The 14,275-nt window shown below is 36.5% G+C and overlaps 1 protein-coding gene across 1 annotated transcript in view; it reads right to left on the bottom strand.

Moving 5' to 3' along the window:
* Positions 1-14,275, bottom strand: part of BRWD1 (bromodomain and WD repeat domain containing 1) — a 53,735-nt gene that overhangs the window by 34,153 nt on the left and 5,307 nt on the right. Inside the window, exons 6-16 of the mRNA XM_054165772.1 lie at positions 14,027-14,125; positions 13,323-13,483; positions 12,499-12,720; positions 10,440-10,540; positions 8,889-8,959; positions 6,986-7,086; positions 5,606-5,646; positions 4,132-4,230; positions 2,586-2,736; positions 1,917-2,051; positions 517-645 (exon numbers count right to left, since the gene is read on the bottom strand). Coding sequence (XP_054021747.1) covers positions 517-645; positions 1,917-2,051; positions 2,586-2,736; positions 4,132-4,230; positions 5,606-5,646; positions 6,986-7,086; positions 8,889-8,959; positions 10,440-10,540; positions 12,499-12,720; positions 13,323-13,483; positions 14,027-14,125 — 1,310 coding nt within the window. The remainder of the gene's footprint in view (positions 1-516; positions 646-1,916; positions 2,052-2,585; positions 2,737-4,131; positions 4,231-5,605; positions 5,647-6,985; positions 7,087-8,888; positions 8,960-10,439; positions 10,541-12,498; positions 12,721-13,322; positions 13,484-14,026; positions 14,126-14,275) is intronic.

The raw sequence follows: 14,275 nt of genomic DNA, 5'->3' as shown, positions 1-14,275 counted from the left end.
TCCAGAGTGTTGGATGAATATTTACTTTTGCTCATTTTAATGAAATTACTACAGTGAATTTCAGTTTGAATAAGGGAAAGCCTAGAGAACCGAAAGTTCTACTAATGGAAATAAGCTAGCAAATTCTTAACATACAGTCAGCTTTTTTATGATGTAGCAGTGCACTAAATTTTGTGATACATTCCAATCTGTAAAGGTTAAACCATATCCAGAAATTAGAAATAAAAAGACTTTTGAGGTTGAATAACTGATATGCAGATTAGCTGGCTGGAAGATAGAAACATATTCCAGAAAAGTTCCTGGGAGCTACTTGCAAGAGAATATTAGAACACTGGTTGTTTCTGCTGTGCCAGGACATTCATGCAAGAGAACTCAGACATCAGGAACCAGTTATGTTTAGATCCTGTACCCATACAAAACTCTTTTTCACATGGGATTTTTTTGAGAAATGAATGTAACTCATCTAATTTCAGTTAGAAGCTTGATTAAACAGTTCTAATAAAAAGCTGAACTTACCTTTTCATAAGGTCTGCTACAGCCAAAACCAAATATCAATAGATGCCCATGAGAATCCGTGCATGCAAAATGCTGCCCATCTGGTGAAAATTTACAGTCAAAAACAGCACCGTGTCCTTGGCCTTCAATCTAGAGTGAAGGAAAGAAATTTAAGACTATTTGACTTTTCTTTTTTTTTTTGAGCAAACAGCATTAAAAATTACACTATCAAAAGCAGTCATGCACCTCTTAAACACCTCTATGAAAGCATAATCTTGTAACTTCTGATTATGTCTTTTCCCCTTGACACGTGAATTTAAGTCCTAAGTCGTACAGTTCTAAAAGATGCACTAAAGGGTAGAAACTCACTGTTAAGTAAAGAAAAAAAGCTTTTGGATACTGATGAAAAAATAAACTGCAGCTAATGTATACTGATGGTTTTAAATCTCTTCCAGGAAAGCACAGGGAATAGTAAAGCTAAAGAAAAAAATAAATCACTATTGATTGTAACCAGAAAAAAAGATGAAAGAATTACTATGAAGATTGGATCACAATTTAAATCTCAATGAACACAATCCATTTTAAAGTATTAATCATGAGCTATCAAATGGACATAAAGTCAAGGGAGCTCTTGAGAAATCCACTAATGCTCATAGTAATGACATAACCAGTTCTAAGAAAGTTGAGAATATAAATATTTGTCCATAGACTCTTGAAATAATGGTCTAAAGCAGGACCTTTCAGCTGGAACCTCACTCAAAGAAAACAGTTACTATAGCCTTAGTGTCAACTATTCATACCACCTCACAGACCAAGAAGTCCTATCAACTGGTGGAGTCTGAAGAGCTCAGACACTGACTGTAATCAAAGTCAAGTCCTGTTCTGCTCCCTTGTATTTCACCTTCCTTGCACAGACCTGCAAATTTTCACAATTTCTCTCTCTGTAATTGAATTCAATTCAAGTGCTTCAGAGAAGCAGCAGTGGAAGGCAGTAGGGAATAGTTTTGCAGAGGATGAGTTGAGCTGTCTCAGCTTTGTAAGAGGTCTGCCAAGAGGCGCTTGATTCGAGGAAGAGAATGGAAGAGGCCAGCTGAGAGAAGGCAAGAGTGGCAATCCTGGCCCTCCTCTTCAGTCACGTGAAACAGTTGAAATTTGTTTCTGGCCACTTTGCACCTATAGTTACAAGAACCAAGAACCTCAAACATTAAAATTCTAGAAAAAAAGCCTAACCTATAAATTTTACTGGTCTTGGGTTTTTTGGCGGGCTTTGTTTGATTGGCTTTTAGAGTGTTGTGGGATTTGGTTTGGTTGTTTTTTTTCCCCCAAAGGGGACTGAAGGTGTGCATGTTGATGACAATTTCTTAAAATTGTATGTGAACACACTGCTGTGTGTTCAGAAAGAGTTTACAAAAAGACCTTACCATGTTAAAATAATGCTTTGTTTTTGTGCCTTTGGTAATGTCCCATATAAAGATGTTGCCATCATGACCTGCAGACAGCATTATCCTGGAATCAAAAGGATGGGTCTCCAAGACGAACACTTCATCTGCATGTCCCTAGAATTTCAAATTGCACATCACATGTAAACACCACGATATAAATCCACATCAACAGGATATTTACAGCAGAACCTAAAGCACCCCGCTATACTCTCCTCACAATCAGACTTCTGGAAAGTTAGACCCGTACAAGCTGCCTCCAAAGATACGTGGTCATTTACAGTGTATTTATCTGGACTGCTAGCTGTGGAAACTAAGTCAGCCAGCCAGAAACAGTTGATCATTCTAAATTCAGTAATTTTCTAGATTAAAAGCAAGAACTCTAATAGTACAGAGCTCTTGCTAAAGAATAGTGAACTGTTCAATGGGCAAGCATGTCACTGCACAAAAACTTATTTATTCCACAGGAAAATCAAGTTCAGCACAGCAGCTAGGGGAAGGATTGTTCAAATGCAGGAAGTAGACAGTTTTGGGTCCTTACCATTCATATGAAGTTTTAAAGACAAATCAGATCTAATTATGAACTCAGCATGCACACCACTGCAATTCTAGAAAAAACATCTACTCCAAAAAGCAAATAAAATTACATACCACCAAGTCATGAAGCAACTGCCCTGTACAGGAATTCCAAACTTTGAGCAGATGATTATTGACAGCCGTGACAACATAGTTATCATTCTGGTTCCAAGCTATCATAGTTACTTTAGGCTTCATAAATTTGTCTTCTTCAGAACATGTATCACTATTTTAAGGAGTTAAACAGGCATGAGATATTTCATTAGAAAAATAGCTTGTTTTCCATTGTTAACAATCAGGCAAAGGAGAGAATGTTAAGAATTACACTTGGTTTTAAACTTCTGGCCATAAACTTCATACCTTTTGAAGCTATCAACAACAAAGCAAATCTTGATTTCTCACATACTTATTTCATAGGACATGATAATGCCCTTCCCATTTGAGATGCAAGGCAAACCTGCCTTCCTTCTCCATGAGGTTTTGTCTCTTCTACAACTTGAATCCTACCGTAATTCCTTTAAGAATATTGACTTTTGACAGTCAAGAGATTTCTGACTCACTCTGTTTCAGGAGCTAATTTCTATGTTAACTTAGCATTTTTTTTCTAAGTCCTAACATAAATAAAAATAATAGGTTGATGTTCATACCAAATATTTCCTCATTTCTCCCCCCAAAATACATTTATAGGATACTGTAACACTCCCTTTCATCATCTTAGTCAACCAAAGGAACAAGCTTTCTTTGAAACATATCTTCACACAGTACTGTCTATATCTTGCATCAACCAGTAGCCTCCCCTACAAAGGCTCTCTGAATTACACACAATGACAATTGTAGCATTAACTCAGAAAGGTGCCACAATCAAATCTCAAATATTAGTACCTTCTCTTTTCTTAGTAAAACCACTTTATTTTCCCCCCCATGGCTGCATCACAAGAAGAGCTTGCAATCACACTTCAATCAACTCCTAGACCCAAGGTTTGGTTTGTGTGTTTGATTCCCTCTTCCTCATTTAATCACCTACAAATTAATTTCTGCTTAGTGTCTACAAAAGTTGACTTAGCATTCTGCACTACTGTAAATCATCCACCCTTCAGGTTTATCCAGAGCCATGTAATATCCTGATCATCACCAGTAATGACACTATTCAAACTGTGTGCCACAACACATTTCATCAATACACTTTTTAAAAGTACAAAAGAATCAATGAAAATAGTAAGATCAGTGCTTGATAAAACCCACCTATTACTAGTCATTGACCTGTCCTTGAAGGAGGTTATTGTCTACCTTATTTTCACTGATCTAAAAATGTTTCTCCTGTGACACATCAGGTGTCTGACTGTAAACTAGATAGAGAAGATGTACTGCACTCAACCTTTTTCCTTAAAAATGTCACTCATTTGGCACAGTGTACATTTGAAAGCTATATAAATATTAGGGCACTGATCCAAGCACGGACTAAAATTTAGCAGATTATTACATCACCCAAACACTCGTTTTGTCTCCTAAAGACCCAGACACTTGTTGCTAAGAGTTGCTCAAGTTTGACTGTAAGCATGTTTGATGAGTTTTTCAAACCTTCTGACTTTACAAAACAGATAAGAAAAGACATTTCACCAACCCTGGTAATCGGTCAGACATATCCAACAAGATACTCCTCCATTCTGCTTGCTCAAAACGCCAGATTCGAGCTGTTCCATCTCTACTGCCACTTATGAACCTTGAAGAAGTTTTAAAAGATAGTTAAATAATCTTCAAAAGAATTTGCTTTGAAATATATTCAGAGTAACACACCACCACAATTTAAAACACTGCAGTGAAAGGCTGATACAAGTGAAACTCCTGTGCAGGAGACCTCTTAGAGTTACCTTTCCATTAACTTTCTTTCTGTAAGTCCAGGAAAGAGAGCTTTTCTGAACTGAAAAACTAAATGACGTTGTCAAAACACACAGAACCACGATGGTTGGAAAAACCCTGAAGATCATCAAGTCCAGCCATTATTAAATGAGTTCCAAAGTTAACTTCAATTCCTCAGCTACTTCTCAATTACAATACTTTAATGAAGTACTTTAGTACATCTATTCTGAAACCACAGAGTATCAGAAACTGAAGTACAGGCAAGAACAGACCTGCACAGCAAAACCTGAGATGTTCTTACCCACAAATATACATAAAAGAGAAGACTACCAGTGGTTTACCACTGTAAACCATAGTTCATCAGCTCATGAAATAGGAGCCTGGACTGCTATCAATGCAGCAGAACAAAAATTCCTTAAGAAAAACTGAAAGACTGTAAAACACTCAAAGATAATCTCTGCAGTCCACGAATCACAACCCTTCGAAGGACAGCTGACCGGCTTCCGCACAGGAAAAATTTATGTGCTAGATATACAATGATCATCCGCAATTTTGCTACAGTTTTAATAATCATTGTAAATCTTAAAACACCTTCCATTGAAAGTGTCACAAAGAGAAAGAGCAGACAACAGAAATAAAGCTGCAACTTATGTTTGCCGATATGTGGATTTTACCCTCAAGGATGGATTTAGTGATAAGCAAATCAGAGGTCAATTTTGATTCCATTCTGTACTGAATTATGGGTGAAGTTTCACAAACTGAATTTACACAATCTTCCTTCACTCCAATCAGCTAAAAATTCTATCCAATCAATTTCCATTAAAAAAAAGAACACAATAGTAGGCTACAAAGAATGAAAAGGATTAAAACTTATTTTAGACCATTTGTGTTGCATTTTCCCATTTTCTATTTTGATCCAATACTTCCTCAAACTACAAGGAAATGAGGGAGAAGAGGATGTTTATGAGGCCACAAATACATTGGGTGTATTAAAAAGTAGTAACATAACTTCTGGTAAATCGAACTCCAGCCAGTTCAAAGACATTGTCTAGCAAAGATTAATAGAAAGCTGAGACAGACAGCTGAAACTTAACTATGCTCTCCTATGTTAGTCCAAATTTCCCCTTTGAGTGCTACATGAATAGAATTTTCTAACTGGAATCCTCAAGGTAAGAACAGTACATTCCCAATTCCAAAATAACATATTCATCTTTCATATTGAGGACCTTGCAACATACCTATCACCACTGTTAGAAAACTGAATGCTGTCAACTTTGTCCTGCAAGAAAAAACACATTTATTTTTTTTTTTTTAGAAATTACATTTTTGAACAGGAAATATGGTTTTGACAACTTGGAGCTTGGTAAAATATGAAACAGTGAAAAAAACAGTGCATATGGTGTAACTTCCAACTGTTTTAGCTGCATGATCCACGTCCAAAATTGCTTACCAGAATTCACTAACCATTAATGCATTCAGAACTCAGGTTATTAAAAAATGTCTCACTATGAAAGACTAATAAAATAACTCAGCAACCAATTAGCTCATGCTTGAATATACAGAATCACAGAATCAATAAGGTTGGAAAAGACCTCAAAGATCATCAAGTCCAACCTGTACTTCCAGTATCCTGAGCCAATTATAATTGAGAGGAATCTGTTGTTCCTTCTCCTACTTACACATTCCTTTAAGAAATATACAATTAGTTATTCACTTGTACCATAATAAAAACTACAGGAAAAGCAGATAATGTGCTGCATACAAAGCACACATTGGTCAAACCTTATCATTAACATAAATTATTGAAATCGGATTAAATGTTAGAGAAAACAAATTAATGGAAACAAAATGAGGATGAGTATTAAGAGCTGCCCTTGAAACAGCTTTAAAGGTTCAATTAAGTCTAAGTTCTCCATCACAAAACTACAGATTCTTTGTGCATTAAGTGCTGGGAAAAAAAGACTCAGCCTTAAGCAAATGAATGTAAGCCAGATTTCCTTTAGATTCCTCAGAAGACAGTCTGCTCAACTAAGGTACCCAAAAACTTTAAAAATAAAGAGAGTATTTTATCTAAAATTCTGTTCCTAACAGGTGGCTTTAATATCAAGAAAGCAAGTAAAGACAGACAGCACACATTACATGAAGCACATGGAGAAACAACACTAAGCCAGCAAGCTGACTTATCGCTCAGGAAGTATAAACTAGCTTGCATAGCGACTGAAGATGTAGAGATCAAGATGAACAGAAGCAAAATTCTGGAAAGCAAATCCCATTTAAAGATTTAACACAAAAGATGTCAAATGGTAAAAACTTCAGCCTATCTATGTCTTGTATATAGCATATTGTATGTGGATAGCTAAGTACACTTGCCTCAGAGAGAAGCAACTGAGCAAACCAAACATATGACATCCGGTTGAAAAGGCATGATTCTAAATATCCTCTTGATACATTCCAGCCTTTTTGATGGTTAAGTCACAGTGAGATGATTGGCTGAAATTCTGCCTAAGTTCTAAAAATATTCAATAAAAGAACAGCACTACAAACCCACTAACAACATTGACCTGCAACTTCAATACTGCTTGAAGTGAGTAATTACTAGGTTTAACAATCTTACTTACAGCGTGACTTTCCAATTCGGCTATTTTCTCAGGTGTTTCAGAGCCAAAAAAATACATCCTAATGACATGGTCAGTGCTGCCAGTTGCTAAAAACATACCACCTGTAAAAATCAAGTAATAAGCTACTGTTACAAGAAAAAGAACTAATATTTCTCATGCCTAGTTAAAAAAAACAACTAAAACCCAAAACACAATTGTGGTAGGTTGAGAGAGGGCCTAACTCTCTCTCCTCCACAGAGTAAGAAAACCACAGCTAAACCCAGTCGGAAGAGCAAAGCTATATATTTACAAGCATATATGGAAAGCAGGTTATATATAACACAATATATACAGGTATTTACAACATATATACAGAAATATGCAGCAGAGAGAAATAACACAACAAAAATCCCTCCCCGAGGAGGGATCCCCTCCCTATAACCCCCTCTCTCCCCCCCTACCTCCCTTTTTTCCCAAAAAGGGGTTAGAGAGAAAGAAAGGCAAGTTATTAAGGAAAAGAGTTGTTAGTAAGCTTCAAAAGCCCATGCAGGATTAGTGTTTGCTTATCTCAAGGCCAACTCCAGCAGTTCACGAAGAAGCAGGCAGGGAGAACAGACTGAAACCCACACTCCCCCAACTCCCAAACCAAACTGAACTGAGAAAAAAAAAATTCCAACTGCTTTACAGTTTAAAGTTGCATTTTATCTATTCACCAAGGAAATTCGTTTAGAATATCAGAATGTTTTTCTTCTAGTACCGAAAACATTTAGCCAGAGTGTCCCAGCACTGTTTTTCTTAAAGGCACAGCCTCAAACGATCACACACAACAACAAAACACCACGACAAAAACAACCTGAAGAGTGTCACTTCTTTTATGCTTTCACTGACACAGACATGAAAGGAAATCTCCTTCTTGCCCCAGAAAGCTCTTTCAGTCATAGCAAAAATAGTTTGTGTTGCAAAGATTTAAAAATATGTAAACAGGGGAATGGTGAACCATTTAACACTACTGATTGCCCACAGAAGCTTTTGATTACAGGCAAGATGGCTTACTATCATCAGAATTATCTACATGACTTGTTCACGATAGCATGTGTTTCATTTGTGGCATGTGAATGGCTTCAAAATGGGACAGAACCACAAGTAAACCAGTATAATAAGTATACTAGTATTTTGCTGTGGTGGCAGCAGTACCAGGATCTGCCTCCTGGCATCTGTTAAGTGCTGTCAAAAAAAACCCCCATCCCAAACAAAAGAAACCTCAAAAAACCCCAAGCCCAGAAAAACCACTGGGCTATATCCTGACCACAGCAACATGCTACAATTTGATTGGTATCTTGGTTTTGAAATTCCCAAGGTTCTCCTTATGTTCATGCTGTCTGGTACTAGTAAGCCTTCCCACAGGTCACCCACATGACTGAAAGAAAACTACAAACCAGGAAGGCTGCACGTTTAGAGATACACATTTGCACGTTCCTAAGAAAGAAGAGATCTTTATGACTATCCCTGCATACAGCTGGCACAGAATCAGCAGCTCTAACTATTGGCAGTAACAACTTCCTCTGCTATGGACTGTGGTATCTTTGAAAATTGATTTTGCAAATCCCTGACATTATAGTAAGGCACTAAACAAAAATTAAAAATCCAGTATAGATGGATAAAAAGTCAACAAGCATCAGGTGACTTCTGTAAAATCACCAATGACAAAAGGAACAGAGCACCACTTAGCTGTCTTGCTGTTAGCTAAGGTTAAATCACATTATTTACCTTAGAGAGTAACAAAACACATAGATACGATGACTTACCAACTAGACAGCTACTGTTTTCATAGATGATAAAGCTCTCAGAACCAGAGTATCATAATAACCACTTACAAAGAAAGATAAGAAATCACAATGCTAATCTCCATCTGTACATGACTTACCTACACTGAATGAAGAACAAAGCATCTGAACCCCTGGTCTGGGTTTCTCTGTGAATTTCACTGGCCGATTGCTTAAAAAGAAAAAAATGTTTGTAACAAGACATGCCACAGAACTTGGCTTTTCATCAACATTTCAAAACATAACAGTACATTTCTTCAAACACCTGCATCAATAGGTAGTTCTTAAATACCTAGTTACATCTGTAAATCTTGTGCAGGAGGATGAGCAATAAGGCCTACTTTTTAAAATTACTGTACACACATACACAAATGGTATCTGAAGCCCACGCAGCTTCTAACTTTTCCTGCAAGATGTTATTGCCTACCAAGGATAAAATGGCATGAAAGAGAACTAGCATTCTTTGTCATCCTGCAGCAAGTATGATTTACTCTCTCCATAAAATATCCACAAAATACTGAACTCCTGCTCTCACATCATATAAAAGTTTTGCAAAGTGGGGATTTAAAAGACTAGTTTCCTGTTCTGTAAGTCATGTATGCACTCTTTCAGTTGAGATGGCCATAATCTCACAGTAAGTACCTATGGAGAATTACATTAAGGAGAAAGTCAGCAAAATGTGTCATTTACAGGCATACAGGTTTCTCCTCATTCTTCTGCTTTTCTGTTCAAATGTTTTCTGTTTTTAAAAGGAAATGTTGAGACCCTCAGTGTAATTCCCAGGTTTGCATGACACATAGTCCAAGGATTCAAAGAATGCTGCTTTGAGACTTGTCAATGATTAAATCCATTTAAGTCTATGCATAAACTTAAACAATATTTACATCTCAAAGTCCTCTAAATTAATTTTAGAAGGAGACTAAGTAAGGATCCAGTTTAAACACTGTCCTCCTATAGCTTGCAACCCTAAAAAAAATTATTCAGTTGAAATGATGCCTTTCATAATTATCATTGCTGCAATTCTACCACAAGTTTGAATTACAAAGTAAGCTAATCTTCTGCTTTCTAAAGTATTGATTTTTTAAAAAAATAGCTTCCCCAATATAAAATGGATCATTTCATACCAACTATGAGTATATGGCACAATACTAGATACAGACTGATCAAGCCAGGTCTCTTCTTTACAATATTAACCTAATTCTTTCTTTATTTTTTTTTTTTAAACAGATAAGCAGCAATCACACATAGAACATTCCAAAATTAACCTGAACACACCCTGCATGCAAATTCTGCAAAAGAAATCCTAAACCTACAGGGGGGTTGAAAGCTCAACATGAAAAGCTTTATTGAAATGTTCCAACATAGTGATGTTTGCAACAATTCTAGTTGTCCTGTATTTGTAATTTTAGTAGTAAGAAGTTAATGTACTTCCTGATTAAAACCCCCAGGATGACAGAATAATGTAAATCTGTGAAGAATACAGCTAATGATGGTGCTTTAAAATAATTATGTAATCGATTGTTTCCACAACATTTTTATCATCACCAAAATAAACCCCAAACCAAACCTTTTTTTTTTTTTTAAGCTAGTTAAATACATTCATTTTAATTGGCCATAGCATGACAGAGATAATCAGCAACCCATTCACATACTTGAATTTCATGGAATCTGTATCCCATTGCCAAAAGCAAACAGTTCCATCTGCACCAGTAGAGACCATGTATCGCATGGCGCCTTTCACCATTGGACTAAACTACAGAAAAGACAGCAAAATAAGACACACAAAAAGATATTTAAAAACTGCCTATTAAGTGCTAAAAATGTTTATGTAAAATCTTGATTTACTTTGTATTTTTTGAACTGGAACTGCTGAAGCAGCTGTCAGTAACTTTCATTTTCATGTTTAAAAAAAAATAATCATCATCTTATACTTTAAAGTAAGTTTGTGGTCCAAGTTTCAATGATTGCATTATATAAAAACCAATTAATTTACTGCTTTGCTTTGAAGTCTAAACTAGCCACAGTCTTTCACTTAAAACTTTTGTCAATGAATGAAATAACGAGCAGGGCAGGCTGAAAAAAAAAAAGAAAGAAAAGGTTTTGTTGTTTTTTTTTTTAAAGTTCACAGGCTCAGTTTTTTTAATGGTATAATTAAGCAGGGCATCAGCATGTGTAACCCAGCATCGCACAGGAAATTACAGCAAGTCCTCACACATACTTCTTTTAAGACACAGATTTATTACTATGTACAAAGCTATCCTTCAGAAAACTTTGTAAAACACAAGTTACACAAGTTGATTAAATTGTTCACCAATTACGACTGCTGTTGGAATTGAAGTTGTACATATGGACACTATAACTGCAATAAAAACGCTTAAAAAAACCCAAACCCACTATCAACCATACCACCTACCACAAAAAAAGTGCTTTGTCACTAAAAAACAAAGAAACAAAAAGAACCCTGCAGTGAATGCCACAGAAACTGCAAATATGAAGATTACTCTCGGAGGTAATAATTTTGAGAGCACTGCAAGATTGTTTTTCATACTGAACTTCAGAAGCTGGCAGGTAGCCATTCTTCACCCCTCAAAATAAGTTTGTCTCACTGGAAAACACTGCAAATCTGGATAATGAACTACCAGCTTATCTGTTAAATAAGGAATTACAGAAGCCAAAATGAGACTGAATCCAGAAGGACTACCAACAGTGCATAAAGCATCACATCTTCCTATTTAAATATGTAATATATTACATTGAACATCTATGCATATTTGAAATAACTTGTGTTTTGAGAGTAAGGCAAACACCCAAATGACCAAAGTTGTAAGAATCACACACTGGACCAGAACACTCACCCACATAAAACAGCATGTATCTCCAGTAATAGGCAATAGGAGGACAAGGTATTTCCCAGAAACACCCTCTGGTTGTAAAAGCTTAATTATTACTATTAGTGAAGTGGTCCTGTCACTGTCATTATCTTCAGTTGAATACTCAGAGACCTCAGGGTGGCAATGAACCTTTTTTTTTTCCTCCCCCTTTTGTTTTTGTTGTTGCAGGTTTTTGGGGGCTTGGTTTGGTTTGTTCTTTTTAAAGTAGGTTTCTCTTGCGGCTTTGACTAATTTTTGACAGAGATTTAAATGTTCAGATTTTAATATTCCCACAGGCAGTCACACAGACATAATTTCAGTCATGTGAAAACCACAATGACAGGCACAGTGAAAGTTATTTGCTATTCATGTGTCAGTCTTCATGGGAAACAGAACATCAGTTCCTTGCACTTGGACATGCAAAAGTAAGATGTACACTCAGCAAATTACTTCTTAATCTAGTAACAGCAACCACTACTTTTCTCCACAAAGAGTGGTACTAATCTGCTTTTTCAAGAAGTTACAATGGACAGAGCACTCCATTGGTGTAGACCATTCACGCAACTATGCTTCTCAGCTGCCACAAGCAACTAAGGAAACTGTTTTCTTACAAATGAGATACCTAGCTAATCTTAGGGTGTCACATCAATTGATCCTACTACTAAAGCAGACTCTTTTGAATCAGGTGCAACTGCACCTTTTCTTTCCTCAAAATTATTTCCTGTTTTTACTATTAAAATACCTACAAGCTTATGTTTTTGTGTTTTGCAGACTGCCTGCTTCTTATAATCCATCCACATTACTTGTACTTCAATATATACAAACACTTAAAAACTCATACCTGTAATGAGGTAATGGACCCTGTGTGTCCATGGAGGACTGCAACTGGTGCACAGGTTCTCAGACACCACACTCTGATCATTTTATCACAGCTTCCAGCTGCTATCATGGTGTTTTCATAATTAACAGCCATATCAGAAATCTCTGCTGAATGTCCTCGTAATGTGGCAAACAACCTGCCATTATGAGTTGACCAAATCTTTACTAAGCAGTCGTCTGAGCCCTAGAAAGAAATATTGATTATGTTCAGCAAGGATTTCAAAGACATTGAGGACATAGAACATAGCTATGTTTTGCAACAATTTGGTAAATCATGCTTCTGTTTTGAACTTCTGTACATTACTTAGGTTGAGTGAAATAAGTCATACAGCCAGGATTAAAAAAAATCCAAAATATTCACTTATGGATCAGGATTACACTGCAACCACCACATACCTATACCATAGAATGCAAAAAGTCTAGGATACATTTGAAGGGATTTCTTACAGTAATGGTAAGGGCCAAGAATGTACTGTTCTGTGAAATCAATCTCTTCTATGCTACCTCATAAAGAATGTGAAGCATACTTAACATTGAACTGTATCTCTGAATAAAGCTCCTACACCAATGTCAACATCCAACCGGGTAATCAACAATTTCTTACATGATTCCAACCCTTAAATCTCACCATGCTTAAGTAGCATGACCTGATGTTGGAGCTAATCAGATACATTTTAACACTAATGATAACCATCTCCAGAAGTTTTAGCCTAACAAATTTCAATTTTTTTTCCCTTGTAGCTATCTAGAACAACATTGAGTTTCAGATCTATTTCATCAACTCACAGTAAATATTCTGTGTCCAGTCCTGTCGAATGCAACACAATATACAGAAGAAAGGTGGCCAAGAATTCGTCTGTGCATCTTGACATGCTGATACATACTTCCTGGAAATGAAGTACTGAACTTTGCATATCCAGTTAACTGCTTTGCTCGATACACTTCCACTAGAACATCAAGAAATAAAAAAATGAATGTACTGATGTTTAAAACAAATCCATTCAAAAACATTATTTTATTTAATTTCCATTAATATATTACTTGAGCACTCACTGGAAATAACATTCATATTTCAAGCAGTCAGGCTTTTTTGTATCTGCAATTTTCCCAATGTATGAAACCAAGACAGCATTCTAAACTTGCTCCAACCAAAAATTCGTTCCCTAAATACGAAGTGCTAAATGCTATCTTTATCTTCCCATGGCTTTCTGCTCCTTGAATCATGAAGGAGACCCTCAAGAAAAAGGAGGATCTGTATTTTCTGTAGGTTTACAGGTTTATAAAATAAGAGTAGCTAGAGGCTACTGTCTCACTAATGCTGTAAATAGACCTTTGCACCCAATACGTAACTCCAGCGAGTCACACGACATTCTCCAGATAGGTCTCCAGATCCAGCCCTGAGGTGCAATTTTCAGCGTCATAGCAAGGCCAGTATCAAGATACACATTGTATGTTCACAACAGTGACCATGAGCACTGAAGAGAGCTTACCAAGATTTGGTGGTGAGCCATAGTTCACAGGAAATTCAGGTGGTCTTCCTCTATGAAGAGCAGCAAATGCAGAGCCCTTCCAAACAGTGTTCCTGCAATCTTTAAAACCAATTGGTTGAAGCTCATAAGAAGTACATGTTAAAAATGCCAAGAGAGTTGCAGTTCCAAACCACAGTAAAGAATGTATCTGTAGGTGTTCTCAAACACAGCACTGAAACAACTACAAATATAGGAACACTTAATGCCCCC

The sequence above is a fragment of the Dryobates pubescens genome, chromosome 12 (genome assembly GCF_014839835.1).
Source record: "Dryobates pubescens isolate bDryPub1 chromosome 12, bDryPub1.pri, whole genome shotgun sequence".
Lineage (NCBI taxonomy): Eukaryota > Metazoa > Chordata > Aves > Piciformes > Picidae > Dryobates > Dryobates pubescens.
The sequence above is the reverse complement of the archived record's forward strand: the minus strand, read 5'-3'. Positions and strand labels throughout refer to the sequence as shown.